General features: G+C 35.9%; 1 protein-coding gene across 1 annotated transcript in view; it reads left to right on the forward strand.

The window, feature by feature from the left end:
- The window catches only part of CPD (carboxypeptidase D), an 81,912-nt gene extending 58,333 nt beyond the window's left edge, over positions 1-23,579 (forward strand). Inside the window, exons 11-21 of the mRNA XM_038548411.1 lie at positions 173-342; positions 4,905-5,228; positions 7,021-7,216; positions 9,715-9,850; positions 10,725-10,856; positions 11,842-11,937; positions 12,040-12,104; positions 16,168-16,299; positions 17,032-17,217; positions 17,504-17,603; positions 19,164-23,579. Coding sequence (XP_038404339.1) covers positions 173-342; positions 4,905-5,228; positions 7,021-7,216; positions 9,715-9,850; positions 10,725-10,856; positions 11,842-11,937; positions 12,040-12,104; positions 16,168-16,299; positions 17,032-17,217; positions 17,504-17,603; positions 19,164-19,390 — 1,764 coding nt within the window. The 3' untranslated portion in view covers positions 19,391-23,579. The remainder of the gene's footprint in view (positions 1-172; positions 343-4,904; positions 5,229-7,020; positions 7,217-9,714; positions 9,851-10,724; positions 10,857-11,841; positions 11,938-12,039; positions 12,105-16,167; positions 16,300-17,031; positions 17,218-17,503; positions 17,604-19,163) is intronic.
- Positions 23,580-24,084: the final 505 nt, after the last annotated feature.

Raw genomic sequence — 24,084 nt, forward strand, 5'->3', positions numbered from 1 at the left:
ATTAAAATACTTTGCTTAAATGGGTGTTTACGTTTAGCTTTGCTCTCAACTCCTAAATTCCTATTTGTTCCACATGTTACTTTATCAATCTATTATTTTGGATATGAGTTCCCCAAATAATTAGATGATGATCTTTACCATTCATATCTGGGTGTCCTTGTACTTTATCCAGGTTCATCAAGGTGTCAAAGGATTTGTCCTAGATGCCACAGATGGCAGGGGTATATTAAATGCCACCATTAGTGTTGCTGAAATTAATCATCCAGTGACTACCTACAAAACTGGAGATTACTGGCGTCTCTTGGTTCCAGGAACTTATAAAATCACAGCATCTGCTCGAGGGTGAGTGACTAAATACTTTGATATTAAGTGCTTGAGGAAAGACAAACATGATTCTGTCCTAGAAGATTATTGTCAGAAAGCCTTGGAGAAGTCAAGCAACCTTGAGTTTAATGCTGGAAAGTTTAGAGCTGGTTACACATTTGATCCTCCTCTAGTGATAAATGAGTACATAAGCTATCAGATTTAAGAAATCTATGAAATTCTGGACTTTAAACAGTAGACTCCTCCTCTCAGGTCCCCAGCCCCCTGTCCAGATGTAAGGCTATGGTGAATGATTCCTTCACTATTGGTAACAATTCTGGGAAATACCTGTTAGTTGGGAAAAAAGGGCTCCTGTTCTTTTTTTTTTTAAGATTTTTATTTATTTACTCATGAGAGAGGCAGAAACACAGGCAGAGGGAGAAGCAGACTTCCTGTAGGGAGTCCGATGTGGGGCTCAATCCCAGGACCCAGGGATCACCCCCTGAGCCAAAGGCAGATGCTCAACCACTGAGCCATCCAAGTGCCCCAAGGACTTCTGCTACATACATGTTTTCCAATAAATACCACCACTTTACATTTGTTTTCTTTTTAAAGCTCTTTCACGCTCTCTTTTTCTATCCTCACCTAAACCATTCTTTTATTTATTTATTTTTTTTTTTAGTTTGAGTATAGTTGACACACAATGTTAGTTTCAGAAGTACAACATAATGATTTAACAAGTCTATAGTTATGGTCTGCTCATCACAAGTACAGCTACCTTTGGTCACTGTACAACACTGTTAACACTGTTACAATACCATTGACTGCATTCCCTGTTCCGTACCTTTCATCCCTGTGACTTATGCATTCTGTAACTGGAAGTCTGTATCTCCCACTCCTCTTCACCCATTCTGCCCACCTGTCCCCTGCAACCATCAGACTGTTCTCTGTATTTATGAGCCTGTTTCTGCTTTTTTGTTTATTTGTTCATGCATTTGTTTTCTGAGATGCCATATCTGAGTGAAATCATATAGTATTTGCCTTTCTCAGCCTGATTTATTTCACTGAGTATAATACCCTCTAGGTCTATGGATGTTGTTGCAGGTGGCACAATCTCATTTTTTTTGGTTGCATAATATTCCATATATACCACATCTTCTCTTTTTAAAAAAAGGTTTTATTTATATATTCATGAGAGACACCGAGAGAGAGGCAGAGACATAGACAGCAGGAGAAGCAGGCTCCATGCAGGAAGCCTGCTGTGGGATTTTATCCAGGACTCCAGGATCATGCCCTGAGCCGAAGGCAGACGCTCTACCACTGAGCCACCCAGGCATCCCTATATACCTCATCTTCCTTATCCACTGGTCTATTGATGGATGCTTGGGTTGTTTCCATATCTTGGCCATTGTAAATAATGCTGCAATAAACATAGGGGTACATGTATCTTTTTTATTTATTGTTTTTGTTTCCTTTGGGTAAATACCCAATAATGGAATTATTAGATCATAGGGTATTTTTTAAAAATCTTTTGAGGAACTTCATACAGTTTTTCACAGTGGTTGTGCCCATTTACATCCCCATCAGCAGTGTAAAAGGGTTCCTTTTTCTCCACATCCTTGCCAACACTTGTTATTTCTTGTCTTCTTGATTTTAGCTATTCTGACAGGTTCGAGGTGGTATCTCATTGTGGTTTTGATTTACATTTCCCTGATGATTAGTGATGTTGAACATCGTTTCATGTGCCTGTTGACCTTCTGTATATCCTCTCTAGAAAAATGTCTATTCAGGTCCTATGGCAATTTTTAATTGGATTGATGGTTTTTTTGGTGTTAACTTATATAAGTTCTTTATATATTTGGGTATTAAACCCTTACTGGATATATCATTTTCAAATATCTTCTCTCATTCGATAGGTTGCCTTTTTGGTTTGTTGATGATTTCCTTCACTGTGCAAAAAGCATTTTACTTTGATGTAGTCCCAATAGTTTATTTTTGCTTTTATTTCCCTTGCCTTAGGAAATATAGCTAGAAAAATATTTCTATGGCCAATATAAGACAAATTACTACCTCTCTTCTAGGAATTTTTATGGTTTCAGGTCTCACATTTAGGTCTTTAATCCATTTTGAGTTTATTTATGTGTGTGGTGTTAGAAAGTAGTCCAGTTTCATTCATTTACATGTAGCTGTCCAGTTTTCCCAGCACCATTTATTGAAGAGACCACCTTTTCCTTATTGTATATTCTTGCCTTGTTTGTTATAGATTAATTGACAATGTATGTATGGATTTATTTCTAGGCTTTCTATTCTGTTCCATTGATCTATGTGTCTGCTTTCCGTGACCACCTTACTGTTTTAATTACTACAGCTTTGCAGTATACCTTGAAATCTAAGCTTGTGATACCTCAGGTTTATTTTTCTTTTTCAAGATTGCTTTGGCTATTTGAGGTCTTTTGTGGTTCCATACAAATTTCAATACTTTTTGTTCTAGTTCTATGAAAAATGCTGTTGGTGTTTTGACAGGGATTTCATTGAATTTGTAGATTGCTTTAGGTAGTATGGACATTTTAGCAATATTAATTATTCCAATCCATGAGCATGGAATATCTTTCCATTTGTTTGTATTATCTTCAATACCTTTCATCAGTGTTTTATAGTTCTAGGGTTATAGGTCTTTCACCTCTGGTTAAGTTTATTTCTAGGATTTTATTATTTTTAGTGCAATTGTAAATGGAATTGTTTTCTTAATTCCTCTTTCTACCTCTTTGTTATTAGTGTATAGAAATACTACTGATTTCTGGGTATTTTGTATCCTGCAACTTTACTGAATTTATTACTTCTAGTAGATTTTTGGGTAGCCTTTAGGATTTTCTATGTACAATATCATGTCATCTGCAAATAGTGACAGCTTAACTTCTTTACCAATATGAATGCCTCTTATTTCTTTTGTTTGATTACTGTGGCTAGGAATTCCAGTACCAGTGGCAAGAGTGGACATCGTTTTCTTATTCCTGATTTTAGAGGAAAAGTTCTCAGCTTTTCACCATTGAGTATGATGTTAGCTGTAAATTTTTCATATGTGGCCTTTATTATGTTGAAGTATTACTTTGGTGAATTTTTCTTATTTCCAATTCTCTAAGAAAGGCAATTTTCATCTTTTTTATAAGTTTTATTTTTACAAAGATATATTTACTTAAGAAAATGAGCTTGTGACTTTTTTCTTTGGAAAAAACTTAATTTTCTTTATCTTCCTCATCCTTTTTTTTTTTTTCTATTTATGATAGTCACAGAGAGAGAAAGAGAGAGAGGCAGAGACATAGGCAGAGGGAGAAGCAGGCTCCATGCACCAGAAGCCCGATGTGGGATTCGATCCCAGGTCTCCAGGATCACGCCCTGGGCCAAAGGCAGGCGCCAAACCGCTGCGCCACCCAGGGATCCCTATCTTCCTCATCCTTTATAAACAGCTTAGAATCGGAACTACTTGACTGTTTAATCTGAAACATCGTTTTTACTTTCTTAGTTTTCTTTTTTGTGTTTTAATAAGCGTAGGTATTACCAGTAGATATTTTTCTCTCCCCTTACTGGCTGTCTTATTTATGAAGAGTTAGTTTGAACATTACACTGAAGTAAGGATAAGTACATGAAAACATTTATAGTTACTGCTACCTTTTTTTAAAAAAGATTTTAAAAATCTAGTGGTTTGTAAAATGGATGGATTAGAACTTCACACTGATGAGAAATGAGATCTTTTCAGTTTTTCTTCCATTTTAGCATAGTATTAGAAAAACGAAAACAGCAAGATATCTGAAAAATAGGGCAGGAATGATGCAGTTGATAGAAAATGTCCTAATTAGTACCTCTCAAATTTTTCCAAACATATACCCTGATGACAGACAAGTGAACTCAGATTCCAGGAGACATGGGGTATTTATAACTTTCTTTTGACGTCATATGTTGTTTTTTTAAAATATTTTTATTTATTTATTCATAGAGAGAGAGAGAGAGAGGCAGAAGCACAGGCAGAGAGAGAAGCAGGCTCCACGCAAGGAGCCCGACGTAGGACTCGATCCAGTGTCCCCAGTATCACACCTCGGGCCGCAGGTGGCGCTAAACCGCTGCGCCACCGGGACTGCCCTGACGTCATATGTTTTTTTTCTTTTTTTAATATTTTTTAAAAATATTTATCTATTTATTTATTTATTCATTTATTTATTTATGATAGTCACAGAGAGAGAGAGAGAGAGGCAGAGACACAGGCAGAGGGAGAAGCAGGCTCCATGCACCGGGAGCCCGACGTGGGATTCGATTCCGGGTCTCCAGGATCGCGCCCTGGGCCAAAGGCAGGCGTCAAACCGCTGCGCCACCCGGGGATCCCTGACGTCATATGTTTAATCAAAAAACTCATTCACATTTTACAGCCTATCCATGACTCTTCTGTATTAATTAATATTTAAAACAAATAATAAATTATCACAAAGTTAAATATTTGACTCTTACAGGATTTATCTCAAGGATTCATGTCTCCTCTGAAGACTTCTATTTCCCTTAAAACTGGGTATTCCCACTGCAGAAGCATGGCTCTGATGTCTCCTTTATTCTAGGTATAATCCAGTTACCAAGAACGTGACGGTCAAGAGCGAAGGTGCTATTCAGGTCAACTTCACACTTGTCAGATCTTCAGCAGATTCAAACAACGAATCAAAGAAAGGAAAGGGGGATAGCACCAACACTGATGATGTCAGTGATCCAACTACTAAAGAGTTTGAGACTTTAATTAAAGACCTTTCAGCTGAGAACGGTTTAGAAGGCCTCATGTTACGATCTTCCTCAATTCTGGCTCTTTATCGATACCATTCATACAAAGACTTATCAGAGTTTCTGAGAGGACTAGTAATGAACTACCCACACATCACAAATCTCACCAAGTAAGTGCCACTCTCTTACTGCTTTTCTTTCTTTCCTTTTTTTAAAGAAGTTACATTCAACATAAGCCATGTTGAATGGTTCTTGTAATTTATTTGGGAGCCGCATATAGAGAGAATTGAAGTTTACTTATTTTGAAACAGATATTGCTTAGAGATCTTTCTAACACTGAAACTGGAAATTTTTGTGAGGAACATTGGAGGAGAATTACTTTTTAGATTAGCAATGGATGATCTGTGCCTCCTGGACATGTAAAATTACTCTTCCTAATGATTACTTTGACTGAATTAAAAACGTTCTCCACTTCTCAGCTATAGATTCATGTCCTGGCTGTAATTTAGTTTATTTTGGGGGGGGACAAGGGACAGATTTGGAGCTATGAGCTCGCCCATTAGGGATCATTCTTTTTTTTTTTTCCAAATAGAAAATTAAGCCTGGTTGCTGTCATTTTCTCTAGTCTTTATTTTTTTTTTTTTTTCTAGTCTTTATTAACAGTTGCTATTCCCTGAAAACTTAGGGACAATAGGTGATTGAGGGTCTTGGAAAAATATTCAATACTGGCTTAAGTAAAACTGATGCTGAGCCAGCCTTTAGCTTCACTTTCTGTGTCTTCTCTGCCTCACTTTCACTGTTTCATTATAAATTTTTTTTAGGTCTTGTTATAGCTACTCGAATATTTTCTTGATTTGTTGATACCTATCATTTGCCCATTGAGAGCTGTACTCTGCATTTTTCCCTGAGCTTATAGTTCTCTACTACATACCTAAGGAACATTCTCTAGCCTTTTACGTTTTTACTTTGTTTTTCTTTATTTGTCCTTCTAATTTTACCTAGACATTTAGCTTCTCAAATACTGGTTTATAATATTCCTAGATGCAAAGATTGTTATTTACATTGGCAATACCAATTACCTCTCTTCCTCAACTGATTCATAAATATTTCTGCCCAATTCAGGTTTTAATATTGTCCATTTTAGTGCCATTTAGAGCTTGTAGACTTTCTTATTTTAAAATAAACGAAAAATTTGACATAATTTTTTGTTCTTTTCATTTAAGTTCTAGTTCATTTAAGTTCTTTTTAACCTTCCAATTCAAGATGCACTTTTCAGTTAAATATTTTCCCCTGAATATGCAATACCTGCCAATGGTAAGACACAAGACAGTTTTAGGTGGTCCACCAATGGGCACTAAGCATCATTGAATAGAATTGTGGGAAACCAGTAATTTTTCTTTTCTATTAATCCTTCTCAATTTAATACTGATATTTTTTCCCTACATAACTCTTGTAAATCTCCCTTTGTATCAAAGAAACCAGGCCTTAAGTTCAGAGCTCTTGGGCAATCATAGCACTTTAAATGATTTTTCTTGCAATACTAGTATTGCATTTATAGTAAAGTATAAAGTGTCTTATTTATATAAATTAATTTACATTCAGAAGTAAGGTTCTGTACATTTGTATATATGTAAATTTTTTCATAAAAAATGTGAGTTAATTTAAAAAACATGTTAGCTAAATAGTAGTACAGTACTACAGTACAGTAGTACAGTATAGGAGGCAGGGTAAATACTGTGAAGATGGCATGAGAATGACTGAATTCCTAAATTTGATAATATCTTACTTGTATTTGATTTTCTTCGGTCAAGGAAAACTAATTTTCTTAGGGTTTTCTGATATAATGATTCATTCTTTAAAGATTTAAAGGCTTTTCATGTTTGTTTTCATGACTTTTTAAAATATCTGTATGTCAACATTAACATAATACCTGATTACTTCTGACTTTTTGATTTTTGAAAGTTTGGGACAGAGCTCTGAATATCGTCACATTTGGTCCCTTGAAATCTCCAATAAACCCAACATATCTGAGCCTGAAGAACCAAAGATTCGTTTTGTTGCTGGTATCCATGGAAATGCTCCAGTTGGAACTGAACTACTTTTGGCTTTGGCAGAATTTCTCTGCCTAAACTACAAAAAGAATCCAGCTGTTACTCAAGTAAGAGAATAACCTGTTTTGACATGCTTCAGAAGGGGAAAAACAGAGTCATGCATTGAGATTAAGGCACCATTAAAAATTTTTTAGGAGCACCTATCTGGCTTAGTTGGTAGATACCTGTGACTCTTGATCTCAGGGTTGTGAGTTCAAGCCCCACATTGGGCCTAGAACTTACTTAAAAAAATTTTTTTTTAATTTCCTGTTGAATTTTACACAGAGGCACTTTTAGTGTATTATAAATTTTTTTTAAATGGACCATCTTTGGGCAGCCCAGGTGGCTCAGCGGTTTAGTGCTGCATTGAGACCAGGGCATGATCCTGGAGTCCCAGGATCAAGTCCCACGTCAGGCTCCCTGCATGGAGCCTGCTTCTCCCTCTGTCTCTGTCTCTCTCTCTGTCTCTCTCCCTCTCTCTGTCTTTCATGAATAAATAAATTAAAAAAAAAAAGAAAAAAAAAACTATAAAAAAAAAGGACCATCTTTGTCTATACTCATTGTTAATAGTGTCTTTCTGTTATATTTCTTTGTGTGTAATTAAGAAGCATAGAAGAAAAAATGCTAAAGATTTACATTCAGTCCTTCACTCCTTTAATAGTCAAATTGCCCTTCTTTACTCACCATTCTGTACATTCTAACTTGAGAGACTTCCATTGCTAGGAATACAAGGAGGAAAAACAAATAGTTTTTCTTTTCATGTAAGAAGTTCAAAATTATTGGACATCTTGGCTACTAAGAGATTTTAGAAAAAGCAATATGGCTTTTTCTAAATATGGTTTTGTCTACTTTAGCCACCCGTGACTACAGAAAAGAACTTTGATCCAGAGAATTGGTCATATATGATTAAGGAACCTAATTCTGTGTTGTCTTAGAGACAGGAAGTGTGCTCCCTCTAGAGCACCCACTAACTGGCACTGCCTATACAGACTTTAGGAAAGGGGAAAGGAACTAATACTTGTTTAGTACCTGCATGTGTCAGGTGCTTACACCAAGTACTTTCCATGTATCATAATTTAATCCTCGATTTACGTTATCTCCATTTTATAGATGTGAAAACTGAGACAGAGATAGTTGATAACTTACACAGCTAGTATGTGGTAAAACTGGGATTTAAACCCAACTGTGTCTCACTCTAAAGTCTGTGCTGTTCCGTTTTACCATACTGCCTCCCCTAAAAGAAATTTGGGGAAAATTTATGTCATGGTTAGGACCAGAAAGTACCTATGGGATTAGGTGAGATGAACTTAAATCAGACTTGACCAAAAATTATTTTACCATTTTCAGCAAATTGTATTGATTTTTTAATGTGAGTTGTAAAGAGTATCCAAGGACATTTTTTTTTTGTTCTTTTCTTAAAAAATGGGAGAGTAGGATACTGGTTCTCAAGCCTGGCTACACATTAGAAACATTTGGGAAGTTTTTAAAAATACCAGTACCTGGGCCCCATCCCCGAGGACATCATTATTTCTTTAAAAGCTCCTTAAGTTATTCTAATGTATGGCCACATTGCTACCTATTGATACTGTGGTTATAAGACACTATATGTCCTAGGTAAAACACCTACCAGGAATTTCAAAACTTCTAATTTATGAGAATTTGCCTCACTGCTCTAATTAGGCTTGAACTACTAATCTTACTCTAGAGATTTGTTTTGAGATGAGGATCAGAATTATTTGGCAAGTTTAAGGAAATATACACATACCTCGAAACCTGTAATATCAGAGAAAAAAATATCTCTGCCAGGGGAGAAAGTTAAGAACCAATGAATTTAGGGTCTCCAATATTTTCAATCTATAGATTATTTTAACAGAATAAATAAGTCAGAGATCACTTATTCTGATTTACTATCATAAACATACAGGATAAAGTATATAACAAGTTAGTTCATGCCACATATGTAGATATTGATGCCTATGGACTATCTGGAGGAGAAATTATTATGAGTAAGACAAATATTCTACTCCACTTTGCTATGCTGATTTCAACTCTCCTGTCTCATTGTTTCCAGACATAGACTGCTGTTTGTTAGATTATGCATTCCAGTTTTTAATTTGGAAAATGTAGTCTAACTATTATTATTGGTTTCAGCCAGTGGTTGGCAAACGTTTTCTATAAAGGGACATATAGTATATAATTTAGGCTTTGTGGGACTGTTGTTCTGTGTTACAACTATTCAATTCTGCCATTGCAGCACAAAAATAGTCATATGAATGGGCATGGCTGTGTGCCAATAAAACTTTATTTACTATAGCAAGCAGCCAGCTGGATTTAGCCTGCAGACAGTGGTTTCGGACCCCTTTGTAAGTCACCAGGAGGTCTCTGGGAATATTTGTTATGCAGTAGTTCTTCATTTCTTTTTAAATTTATTTGGAACAAGAGCGAATTTTCTATTTGTTTTCCTACCTTTTAAGTCTGTTTAAAACAATAAAGACTTTCTGTTTGAGGCATGGGAGGGTATCTTATGATTCTACATAGGGCTAACTGATTTTTGTTTCTGTTTTAGCTGGTTGACAGGACTAGAATTGTGATTGTCCCTTCTCTAAATCCAGATGGGCGAGAGAGGGCACAAGAGAAAGACTGTACTTCAAAGAGAGGACAAACAAATGCTCATGGCAAAGACTTGGATACAGACTTCACAAGTAAGCCTAATTTGCAGCTAACTTTATTTTTCTTTACTAGGAGATTGGTAGATTGTGTAGATGAGTAATTGGTTTACTTTTACGTAATATGTATAACATATAAATGACAAGCTAGAAACTTGTCCAGTTTTTCTCCTTTATCATTTACAAAAGTAATTCAAGTTTTTTCTTAGAAATTCTATCAATAATATTGGAGGGGTTCCATTACTAGTCATATGGATATTTATATTTTCTCTCCCCCCCCATATATGTGTACACACACACACACGGTGTGTGTGTGTGTATTGATTTGAAGGAGCCTTTCTTACTGACTTAAATAGGATCATCAATTATACATATTATTCTGTGACATTTTTCATTGAGTACATCACTGATATCTTTCCATTTCCAATATTTATAGATCACTAACATATTCTTATTAATGGCATCTTAGTATGCTGTTAATATATGGCAATACTCTAGGTTCCTCAACAATTTTCCTACTAATGGACATTTAGTTTCTTTTTAATTTTTTGCTCTTGCAAACAGCACTACAGAAAACATTCTGATTTCGAAAAATTTTATTTTCTTTCAAAGACAATTATTTTTTAAAAGAGGTTATATCCATCCCTTTTTGTTTCCAGTAATAACATTCTTAGATTTGCTTAGATCATTAACCTTACACATCATCTGAAATATGTAAAACTCAAAATAATCTATCTTCTAGAGTGTATCCTTTGTGCTATTGAGATAATGGCTTATGGAATAATAAAGTGTTTATATACAGATTTTTTAAGTTAGCCTCTGATTGTGTTCTTGTAGAGAATATTTTCTTAGCTATTCATACTAAAATTTTAAAACTTAATATTTTATATTCAACTTTTGTATTTTTTAGATAATGCCTCCCAGCCTGAAACTAAAGCCATCATTGAAAATTTGATTCAAAAACAAGACTTCAGTCTTTCTGTTGCTTTAGATGGTGGTTCAGTGCTGGTCACATACCCATATGACAAACCAGTACAAACAGGTATGTAGAATGTTAGTTTATGTATATACTATTCAAGCTTAGGTAGGAAATTCCAATTAGGTAATGTCCCTTCTAAATTTTTTTTTTAAGATTTTATTTATTTATTCATGAGAGACACAGAGAGAGAGAGAGGCAGAGACACAGGCAGAGGGAGAAGCAGGCTCCATGCAGGAAGCCCTGTGGGACTTGATCCTGGGACTCCAGGATCACACCCTAAGCCAAAGGCAGATGCTCAATCACTGAGCCACCCAGGCATCCCCTAAATTTTTTAAAAATAGTGAGCATTTGAGCACACTCCATGAGCAAATAACCAACCTAGGAAGATTGTACATATAACTGAGTTACTTGGAGGGGAGAGGTCAGATCTAATGATAGGCTAGTTTTATTGAGTGTAGCCATCTTATCACATTTGTTCATTTTAGTTCAAAAACATTTTTTTGAACAACTATTATGTCTGTAGACATTGGGAATATGAAAATGAATAAGATACATTGCCTGCCTCAAGAAACTCATTATTATATGTAACCAAATATTAATAAAATAGAATTGCCCTCCCCTGGTTTAACCCTGACTGCCTAACTGGTTGCACTTAAGAGGAGATTAACAATTTCTTGTTGAATCTCTCTGGGACCATTGTATATGGAGGTAGTTTGTGTTGTTTTCAATGTAGCTTATAAAAATCTTGTTATTAGACCACAGTTGCCCTAAAATGTAGTAAAACATACCAAAACAAGTTTGTATTTTACTGAGGTAGCCTCTTGTATAAACTAAACATTTATACCTTTTAATATAAGGAAGATGCATGTCTTCTTTGTCTGATTATCTTGGGCTAAACAGAACCATGTGGTTAATTATAATAACTCCTTGATAAACCTCAGTGAGGCACAAGATTTACTAGGAGAGAAAGATGCCTTTGTATCCATGAAGTTGAGCTTAGAGTAAAATCTTATAGACTTCTCCAACTTCTGAATTTTTCTTTTTATAGTGGAAAACAAAGAAACTCTGAAGCATTTGGCATCTCTTTATGCAAATAACCATCCATCCATGCACATGGGGCAGCCCAGTTGCCCAAACAAATCAGGTGGGTATTTTCTGTGTCCTTTGTTATTGTTGCTGCTTTCTGGGATAGAGAGTGTCTGACCTTAAGGTCTTGCTGATCTTCTATCTCTCAATACTTTTATAGATGAAAATATTCCAGGAGGCGTAATGCGTGGAGCAGAATGGCATAGTCACCTGGGCAGCATGAAGGTATGCTCTGTAGAATACAGTGAAAATAGAACTATAATTATTGACCATTGAGTGACAGAATAGGCGACTTTTCTGATATAATTCAAGTGAATGGCATCTGTTTCATGGCTTTCTTGACAAGACAGCCCTCAACCTCTGACAGCATTTGTTTTTTGCCATTGTAATCATTTTTAATTGTACAGTTCAGTGACATTAATTACACTTCAGTGCTGTGCAACCATCACCATTCTAAACCATCTATTTCCAAAGCTTCTTTATCACCCCAAACAGAAATTCCACATCCACTAAGCAATTATTCCTGATTCCACTGGTAACCCCCAACTCCTGGTAACCTCTCTACTTTCTATCTCTATGTTTTTGCCTATTCTAGATACTTCTTGTAAGTGGAATCATACAATATTTAATATTTGTCCTTTTGTGCCTGGCTTCTTCACTTAGCATAATGTTTCCAGGGTTCATCTATTTTGTTAGCCTGTGCCAGTACTCCATTTCTTTTAAGGCTAAATAATGTTCTGTTGTATGTATAAACATTTTGTTTATCAGTTCATCTGTTGCTGGACACTGAAGTTGTTTCTACCCTTGGCTATTGAGAATAACATGCAATGAACATTTGTGTACAACTGTAAGTTTGAACCCTTGTTTTCAATTCTCTGGGATATGTATCTGGCTGTGGAATTGCTGGTCATGTCCTAATTCTGTTTAACTTTTTGAGGAAGCGCCAAACTGTTTTTCACAGCAGCTTAACTGCTTTACATTCACACCAACAATGTATGAGGGTTCCAATTTCGCCACATCTTCATCAACACTTGTTATTTTCCTTTTTCTAAAAAAAATTATTAGCTATCCGAGCAGGTGTGAAGTGGTACTTCATTGTAGTTTTGATTTGCGTTTCCCTGAACTAATAGGGTTGAGCATCTTTTCATATGCTTATTGACCATTTGTGTATGTTCTTTGGAGAAATGTCTGTTTCTCCATTGCCTGTTTTGTTATTTTTTTATTCCATTGCCTATTTTTATTTTTTATTTTTTAAAAAAGATTTTATTTATTTATTTATTTGAGAGAGAGAATGAACAGGGAGAGTGGCAAAGAGAGGAAGAAGCAGACTCCCAACTGAGCAGGAAGCCCAATGTGGGGCTTGATCCCAGGACACTGGGATCATGACCTGATCTGAAGGCAGTTGCTTAACCCACTGAGCCATCCAGACATCCTCTGTTGCCTATTTTTAAATTGGGTTGCTTGTCTTTTTGTTGTTGCTGGGTTATAAGAATTCTTTATATATTTTAGGTGCTATACTTGTCATTTACATATTTGGATCAAACACTTATCATTTTGTTTGATTTGCCAGTAGTTTCTCCCATTATGTAGGGTTGTCATTTCAGTTTCTTAGTGATGCCCTTTGATGCACAAAAGGTTTTAATTTTGATGAAGTCGGATTTATCTGTTTTTTCTTTTGCTGCTCATGCTCTTGTTGTCATATCTAAGGATTCATAGCCAAATTTAAGGTCATGATGATTTATCGCTATGTTTTCTTCTATGAGTTTTATGGATTTAGCTCTTGTATATAGGTCATTGATACATCTTAAGTTGATTTTTGTATGTAATGGGAAGTAGGAGTTCAACTTCATTTTTTTGCATATAGAAATCTAACTGTCCAAGTACCGTGTATTGAAAAGACTATTCTTTCCCCCATTGAATGGTCTTGGCACCCTTGTCAGAAATCAATTGATGTATGGGTTTATTTTTAGACTCTCATTCTATTTCATTGGCCTTTATGTCTATTCTTCTCCTAGCTTTTCTCACTGTTTTGATTGCTGCGGCTTTGTAGTAAATTTTGAAATTAGTAAATGTGATTACTCCAACCTTTTTATTTTTCAAGGATGTTTTTGTCTATTCAAGACTCCTTGCAATTCCATTTGAATTGAGGATTGGCTGGCTTGCTTGCTTGCTTTCTCTTCAAAAAATACTATTGGAATTTTGTTACGGGTTGTGTTAAGTGTGTAGATCACTTTGGGTTATATAGACATCTCATTAGTATTGTTTTCCTATTCATGAACACAGTTACATCTTTCTATTTACTTAGATCTTCTTTAAATTCTTTCTGATGTTATTTTAATTGGTTGTCCATACACTTCAAATTAGTAAGAAGTTGTTAGCAGGTAGGTGGTTGCTAATCATTTCATTAACATGTGCAACTAGAAATTTGGCCTCATCCTCATCTCTGCCTGCTTTCCGTCCTTTTTTTTTTTACTAAGAAGTTGCTATGTGTAAGGTACTTTGCTATGCTGTTGATAAATGAAACATATTTCCTATCCTATTGTACAAATAACTGTTACAGAATTAACTGATTTGATCTCAGAGAGAGCAACTCTCAGGTGCCATAAGAAATTAAAGACATAGACCTGCCCTACGACCCAGCAATTGCACTGCTGGGGATTTACCCCAAAGATGCAGATGCAATGAAACGCTGGGACACCTGCACCCCGATGTTTCTAGCAGCAATGTCCACAATAGCCAAACTGTGGAAGGAGCCTCGGTGTTCATCGAAAGATGAATGGATAAAGAAGATGTGGTTTATGTATACAATGGAATATTAGCCATTAGAAACGACAAATACCCACCATTTGCTTTCCACGTCGGTGGATGGAACTGGAGGTTATTATGCGGAGTGAACTAAGTCAATCGGAGAAGGACAAACATTATATGGTCTCATTCATTTGAGGAATATAAATAATAGTGAAAAGGAATAGAAGGGAAGGGAGAAGAAATGGGTAGGAAATATCAGAAAGGGAGACAGAACATGAAGACTCCTAACTCTGGGAAACGAACTAGGGGTGGTGGAATGGGAGGAGGGCGGGGGGTGGGTTTAAATGGGTGACGGGCACTGAGGGGGGCACTTGGCGGGGTGAGCACTGGGTGTTATTCTGTATGTTGGCAAATTGAACACCAGTAAAAAATAAATTTATTATTAAAAAAAAAAAAGAAAGTAAAGATTACACCTAGTCAGAGATGTGGTCTTCTCTTCATAGAATAAATGGTATTTGGGATGCAGAGATGGTGAAGCAGAACATTCCAGAAAGAGGAAGCAGTATGGACAGAGGTCAATAAGCAGTCTAGTTTAGTTAGAACAGGAGGTGTAATGGAGAGCAGCAGAAGACAAGAATGGAAAGAGAGTTTGAATCTCTGAACACTTTGTTTTAGTAAGGAATGGGAAGCCATTGAGAGTTTTGAGCAGGTATATAGTAACATGATAGGAACTGTGCTATGGAAACATTAATCTCTCGGCAATAGGAGATTATTTGGAGGGAGAGACCATGGCACAGGGACACTGGTGTAGAGTAGCCTAGACAATAAATAGTGAGGGCCTGGGCTAGGATGGTGACAGTGGGAGCAGAATCAACGGATGAAGTTTCAGAAATATTTGCAGATGTGGAATTGATAGGATTTAGCAAATTATGGATGATAGTGAGAAACTCAAGTCAAAAACAACAGATTTCATGTCTGCATGAGAACATGAGTTAATACCATTAACTGAATAAGGAAAAAGAACAGATTTGAGGGGGGAAAGGTGGTAAGTTCAGTTTTGGAACCTTTCCACACAAGCAGTTCCTGTGCTTGGAGAATTGCTTTATGGTAAGCAGTGGCTGCTGTCACCAGCAGGGTGAAGGTATCCGAGGGCAAGTACTTGTGCTTCTGCCTGCAGGCTCCAACAACAGCTGTGAAGTTATGGAGTTAAGAAGGAAGCTGGCCGTCTCCATGCACTTATTTATTCACTTCATTCAACAAACCCTAACAAGCCCCCTCTACCTTCCAGGTGCCATGGCAAGCACTGGAGATGCAGAAATGAATTAGACCTAGTCCCTAGTCTCAAGGACTCTATTCACAACAGCTATGGTTTTGACTGATTATAGTACTGAGTGGTTTATTCAGATTTGCTATTAAATGCTTTACAGACTCTTTGTTTATACCACCTAGGTTTTCTTTCTTTTCTGTTGGATCACAAAACCTCATTCTTACATTTATTTATTAATTTTTCTATATTTGTTTTTGAATTTTTATATTCTAGGATTATAGTGTTACCTATGGTCACTGTCCGGAAATCACAGTATACACAAGCTGCTGCTACTTCCCCAGTGCAGCACAACTGCCTTCCTTGTGGGCAGAAAACAAGAAGTCTCTTCTTAGCATGTTGGTTGAGGTGAGCCTTTTCCTTTTAGCTAAAAGCAGATTTCACTCCCAGGAATATGTTCAATAAAAAGCTTTATCAAAGCATTTTCTTAATGGTTTACTAATAACTTATTTATTTAATTTTTTTTAATTTTTTTTTATTTATGATAGTCACACAGAGAGAGAGAGAGAGAGAGAGAGAGGCAGAGACACAGGCAGAGGGAGAAGCAGGCTCCATGCACCGGGAGCCCGATGTGAGATTCGATCCCGGGTCTCCAGGATTGCACCCTGGGCCAAAGGCAGGCGCCAAACTGCTGCGCCACCCAGGGATCCCTATTTTAAACATATATAGAGAAAGAGTTTTGTTGAATTTATATCATCTAATAGGTGCCATGATTTCACATATCTGAAATCTGCTGTAATTGAGGTCATTTAACCCTGTGAGATGTTGCATATTTTTTCATTTGAATATCATGCAGAGATAGTGTACTGTGGTGGAAAGTAAATCTTCAGGACATTAGAAGTAGGTCCTAACACTTGAGGCTTTGACTGTGTCAGAGTTCTCTTTTCCCTATTTCATCTCTATGCTCTAAAGTAGGGAAGGAGTAGTGAATAAGGCCAGAGTCAGTGGGGAAGAACCCACAAGCCAGTTTTGTGGGGAGTTTTGTTGTTGCTCTGTTTGTGTATTGTTTTTGTTGTGCCACCAGCTATTGCCTTGAGGATATCTGGGAACATAAATTTATATTTTGAATATTTTTTTCAGGTTCACAAGGGAGTCCATGGTTTTGTTAAAGATAAGACTGGAAAACCGATTTCTAAAGCAGTCATTGTACTCAATGAAGGAATAAAGGTGCACACAAAAGAAGGAGGCTATTTCCACGTGCTGTTGGCCCCAGGCGTCCATAACATCAATGCCATTGCTGATGGGTATCAGCAACAACATTCCCAGGTCAGAAACTCAGATTTAGTAGTACCATATGAATTCTCATTCTTAATAGCACTTCTATTTTGAAACTTGTGAGGAAAAAAGAAATAAAATGTGTAACTAACTCTTGATTATGATACTTTTGTTATCATAATCTTCAGCAAGAACAGGGAAATTTTTACAGCATTTTGTATACTTCCAAGGACAGTGACTCATCTCCTTGGTGTGGTAGAAAGGCTTTAGGAATATTCCTGGGATATAATATACCTTAAGTAAACTTTGTCATAATTCTTGCACTTTATCTCTCTAGGTCTTTGTGCATCATGATGCAGCTAGTTCTGTGGTAATAGTCTTTGACACGGATAACCGGATATTTGGGTTGCCAAGGGAGCTTGTAGTAACTGTATCAGGTAAAGAAATTTAATTTTTTAGTAGTTGAAGCTAAAACCGGTTCTGTTCCTGAAACCAATATTATACTATATGTTAACTGACTAGAATTTAAAGAAAATTTTGAAAAAATAAACCAGTTCTGACATTTCTGACATTTGAGAGTAGATTGCCTCCCCAATCACCTGAAGCTAATCACTTTTCTTCTAATATCTCCTTATCTAAACACTTTTTGGATTTTCCTGGAACACTGGTCTCCCATACATTCTCATGGCTTGCTCCTTCATATTTTCAAGTCTGTACTCAAAATGTCATCTCCACAGAGAGGCTTTTCCTGATCACCCTAAGTAAAATAGCACCCCAGTCACTCCACTCCACTTTTTTTATTATAGCACTTATTATACCACTTGACATTGTATTATATATTTAGTCATTTACCTGTCTATATTTGATCTTTCCCACTAAAATATAAACACCCTGAGAGAACAGGGAGTTTATCTACATCTCTAGCATCTAGGACTATGGCTGGCATGTAGTGGGTCTTAATGAAGAGTTGTTGATTGAATGAATCATTTGCTTTACATTAAGATCATAAATCCTTTGGATTTCGACTTGTATTCTATTTTTTTAAGATCATGGAGGAAGTATTTGTTTTCTCCAGGATTAATATGTGCCATAGCTTGAATTACTGAAAGAAAGGAAAAAAGAAGTGTGGTAAAATAATAAATACTCTGCTGTGTGTATATATATATATATATATATATATATATATATATATATATATATTTTTTTTTTTTTTTTTTTTTTTTTTTTTGACAGAGAACCTTGGTTCCTTTCTAAGTGCAATTTAGACTTGACACAAAATAACCAAGTTTTACTATACGGTCTGTGGGGGAGGGATTTTCAGTTAATAAACAGTGGTGTATTGGAACTACGGTCAAATCATAGAGTCTATTGTGGAGCGTTTAAAGTAAAGAGTTATCAGCTTGAACTAGATAAAATGTGAATAACTTAGTCGTTAGAAGCATAGGAGCTAGGAGTCAGCAGTGGTTTAAGTCTGGCTTCCCATCTATTTGCTTCAATGAACTTAATTTTTATTATGAATTTATTACTATTTTCTTATATTAAGACTCTTATTTCAATAACCCATGTATAAATATGTTAAATAAATGAGGGGTTTGGGATGAGGTAAAATTTACTGGAAAAGATCAGTAGAAGTCAACTGATACAGAACCAGTGTAGAACAGTAGACAGTTTGATTTCATTGTGGTAAAAGAAAAATATGCATATACATACACTAAGAAAGCTCTGGAAAAATATTCATGAGAGCTATGAAAAATGATCTCTGGTTAATAGAGATATGATACGGAATTTTGGTTTGGGGTTTTAGTATTTTTGCTTATCTGTATTTTTCTAATTTTGCATAGTATGCATGTACTGCCTGTGTAATAATAAAATGTTGCTTCTAAGTGCATGAAATGAAGACAAAATAAATAAAAGGCATACATAAAAGGTGTCATTGTAAGCAGCGTATTCATATTCTGAAAGCGGGACACCACTTATATGGTGATTTTGTTTGGCAGGTGCCACCATGTCAGCATTGATACTAACAGCTTGCATTATTTGGTGCATCTGCTCAATCAAGTCTAACAGACACAAGGATGGCTTTCATCGGCTCAGGCAGCACCATGATGAGTATGAAGATGAAATTCGCATGATGTCAACAGGCTCCAAGAAGTCCCTCTTAAGCCATGAGTTCCAGGATGAAACGGACACTGAAGAGGAAACGTTATATTCTAGCAAACATTGAAACACAGACTTCACATATCTCCCAGCATAAATACCAAGCAAAATTACAGTTCCTTTTGGGAGACACACTGCATTAAGAAGAGACTCTCTTGCTTCTTCAAAGAGCTTTGGGAAGTTAACTTGCTAAATTTGTATTCTCTGTGAATTTGGCTGGCAGTTTTGAACTTCCCCTCCTTTAAGTACTCTTACCTTTAAAAAAAAAAAAAAAAAAAAAAAAAAGGTCTGCTTTCTATTTATGCAGCGATGGGACAGCCACTTTGTTTTTCTTTTTAATTTAAGATGAGCTGTTTGGAGCTTATGTTATAACTGCATAAAGCCAACTAGTGGATGTTATATATTGCACATCAAGTGTTTACTAGTGGCTTTAGTTTTTTTTTTCTTCTTCTTCTTTATTTTAAATGGCCAAAAGAATCCAGAAACATTTAGGCAGGGACAGCAGTCAGAATCTGACATAAAGCTTTAAAAACTCAAGGCTTTCTCAGCCTACTGAAAAGTACTTTTCTCTAGTTATTAAATAGCTGGAGTTTCTCTTATTATTCAGGTTTAATGAAGGCTGAATTAATTTTTAAATATATATAACATTAGGAAATGAATAAATGGGCTTCCGCATTTGGCTTTCTACTTTTTCCAAGGTTAGACCAGAACTGGTGGGCTATGCTCTAAGCAGGATTTCACTACCTCTCTTGTAAGGTTTAGCAGAGTTCTAAATACCCTCATTTTAAGGGAGAACTTGTTGACTTTGTTGTAAAAGATCTAAATGTCCATTTGAATAGAACTGAGAGGGAGATCTACCAAAAGCTAAAACTTGTGTCGCATATCTTTCAACTTGGTAAAATCCCACAGGTGCTGCTGCTTTTAATCTGTGAAGCACTAGTTTATTCTAGAATACCTAATTCTTTAATACTTTCTAAATTTGAACCTTTTTCTGTATTGTACACTTATGGCTCTCAGATGATCCAGCAATGTACAAGATCTGAATTCTACTGAAAATATCTGGAAGTGTGGAAGAGACCTACTTGCACATTCTTTAACTGACATTTGAACACAAAATATCTACAGTTCATGTTCCAGTTCAAGCCTATGGATATCCTACTGTTATTCAAATAGCTTGGCCAGTCTTACTCATATATAAGCCTCTGCAAGTGATTGGGTTCTTTGTCCTAATGTTTCATTTGACAGTCTCTTTTTGATCAACCAGTTTTTTTTTTAAAGTTCAATTGAAAGCATTTAAATATGGCTCCCTCCATTAACAAAAAAGTAAACTATGGACTGCCGTGTACTATAACACTGTAGTGAGAAAGTATCATCTTCACTGCCACTCAGGTTATTGCAAAGACCTGAAAGATTTGCATTTTACTGTGTCTATCATATCATGCTATTCAATGAAATTGATGCTTTTTTAAAGTCTGAGTCTTACCAATGATCTAATGGTTTAATACCTTTGAATGTTTTTAATGGCTAAGTTGCTGCTGAATTTGTACTAAATCAGGGGATCAAAAAATTGCTCTCATCTTTTCGAATTGTATTCTATACCCATTAATGTATCAATCATCCCAAAGCCTTCATATGGAGTGGTTTACCATCCATATAGGTCATTCCAAGTTTCCAAAGTGGCTTTATATAAAGAGATTTGGTTTGGCAGGAATAATGAGGTCATGACATTTGTTAGTGAGTATCTGTGATAAATTTGGGTGGTTCAAGGTTAAGCCATTCTGATATTAATCCTATTGTTAACAACTAAATTTTTAGCCCTTGCCACCCATTCTCACCCCACCACATACACATCTAATACTTAATGAAATATTTATTTGTCTTCTAATAATACTTTATATTTTCTTTAGGGGGGTGATGTGGTGGCATTGCTCTTTTTAGCTTTACTTTCAAGAGTGTAAAGTCAAAACTAACAAAGGGCCAATGAGTGGCTTGCCCTGCTTGGGACATTGCAGGTAGAAATGAAACAAAATTGATGTGACAGCCTTTACTTTATTAGCATTGGTCTTCACTAGAGGGTGCCTTTTAAATTCATTTCTCCTTTGAATTAAACATGTCTTAAACTGTTCATCACAGTGGCTGGAGTCCATGCCTTTTAAGCATGTATAAAATTTCTTTAGAAATGAACATACAAATAGTTCTTTTAGTAATTTTTCCTGAAAATAAGACCAAATTCTGCTATGAATCTTGAATCTTTAATGAATTTCTGAATAATGCATTGCTCTGGAAAATAAGATCTTCTCAGCCTGTGTTAGCTATGAACATGAATGTATAGGATCATGACTACTAAGATTGTGTTATCAGCCCTGCTTTGTCTTTTATTTGTGGATCTAATCTTAGACCACATTAACTGCTTAAGGCATTGAAGCCATATGGAATGGGGAATGCATTTCTTCAGTGTTTCTCCTAGAGACTTTTCATTTCCTTGGAGTCATGGAGGCAAGTAAGTATCACAGTATTAAGAAATTTGCCCAAATCTGAGTTGTGCCTTTCTTTACTCACAAGGCATGTTTTTTGTCCTGGTGATCAGTTTGTAAGCCTTTTTCCCTCCCAGCTCCTTAATAAAAGCAAAGTGATCGAGTAGGTAATTTTCAAAGTGTCTGCCTGTGTAAATGTACTTGTACTGTTTATGCAGTTCAGTAAGATAAACCCAATTTAATTTCAGATGGAGAGCCTTTTGGTTTTGATGTATTTTGCTGAACACTTGCATAGTGTTAGGGATCCCGTCCAGTTGAGGAATGCTTGCAATTCTTATTGGAGGGAATTTGTTTTGGGACTTTGTCATCCTCCAGAAAGGAAACATAATGTATATTTGGCCCAGTGTGATTGATTGGTTAATCTTTGGTAACTTTCACCTGAATAGGATTTGCTGAATTAATGAATATTGAACTTAAAAATAATTACAAATTGACAAATAAATAAAAGGTAGTCCTTATGCCTGAGCTTATTGTGTTTCTGAGCTAATACCAGGTTACTCAGTAACCATGATCTGCTCTTCCATTTCAGCTTATTCTCAATAGTAAATAGTTTTCTCTTCTTGTTGCCAGAAATGCACCTATGCCAGGTTTTGTCCCTGCTGTATTAAAGCTTCTTGGCTATGAATGCTGTAATGATGCCCCACCCATGGTTCTCTGGTAGAATTGTTTTTAACAATAACAACTTTATTGTTACTACAAAAAATTCTACTGTGGTTGATGTTCAGTGACTTTCTACCTAGCAACTTTTTGGTAACTCTTTTGAGTTTCTGATTTAACTACAGCAGATTCTTTGGGGTGATTAGGGCCCTTGATTAATGTCAACTAAACTTGGATTTCCAGTTTATAAAGAAATATCTCCCAACACCCATTTCTCCAACCTTTAGCAATAATTAATTTTCCACTTGATTTTCAGAATATTGTCCTAGTTGATTTTGATTAGATAGAACATATTATGAAATTTGAAAATAGGCTACCATTTTAAGGCAATTGGATATAAATTATGTAAATATGTATGATTATAGCTTTTATAAATGGCATCACATAAATGTACTAGTGACATTCTATGCTAGCCATACTGCAGATTTTCTGGAGGTATGACCCAATGGTATTTTTTTATGCTCAGAATAAAAATCAACTTTACACCTCTCCATTTTTTCAGAGTGACATTCCAGGCTCCAGAACAAGTCTATAGCTATTTATATGAGGTGCCCAACACTCATTCATCTCAAGTGCTTCAGTCTTTCGTTTATTTCATGCACTGTGCCTTCAAAATGAAATTTTAAAAGGGACTTTAAATGAAGTTGAATAGTAGTTTTAAAAAGTCAATCTGTGTAATTTATGTGAAATCTAATTGTAATGAGGTCCTTTCTGTTTTTTATATGTAAACAGATCTAATCCTGTATAAAAGTTATTTTATGCTGTTTGTCTTTCTTTGTGTTTTGTCTCATAATCTTTTTTCAAAAGCAATGGACCAGAAAAAATTATTGTCCGATTAGAAAGTTATGTATTTGGTTTTTCTACCTATACTAGAAAGAAAATAGTACCCAGCTAGGAATATACAGTATCACCTGTAGAGTGTTTTTGTCTTCATGAATTGACTCAAAGCTGTTTCTGAAATAATCGCATCATATAGCAGCCACAGTCCTTTTGTTTGTGGCTCAGCTAGATTGATGTATGTCCAATCACTCCACAATAAACACCATAAAACTGGCCATTGAAAAATTTATGTATGCATTTCAAACTGGTTTGTTAAAAATTTTGTCCTTTTTCCAAATAAGCCACATTCTATAATGTGTTCTGCCACTTTAGGCACAGTAGTGATGAATTCACCAACCCCTTTCATTTAGCAATGATTTGTTGATACTGGTGGCTCAATAGGAATAGGGAAATCGAAATTACATAAAAAGATGGGCTCTGCTGACAGGGAACTCATAGTCCAGACCAGAGAAATAGAAATGAGAATAACCGGACACCTGGGTGGCTCAGTGGTTGAGCGTCTGCCTTCAGCTCAGGGCATAATCCTGGAGTCCTGGGATCGAGTCCCAGATCGGGCTCCCTGCATGGAGCCTGCTTCTCCCTCTGCCTATGTCTCTGTGTGTCTCTCATGAATACATAAATAAAAATCTTAAAAAAAAAAAAAAAGAATAGGCCATATTTCCACAGTGACTGGTTCCTCTAAAAAGAAAATTTCTGCTATAGGGGAAGTATAACATAGAGATTTGAACAT

Source organism: Canis lupus, chromosome 9 (assembly GCF_011100685.1).
Source record: "Canis lupus familiaris isolate Mischka breed German Shepherd chromosome 9, alternate assembly UU_Cfam_GSD_1.0, whole genome shotgun sequence".
Classification (NCBI taxonomy): domain Eukaryota; kingdom Metazoa; phylum Chordata; class Mammalia; order Carnivora; family Canidae; genus Canis; species Canis lupus.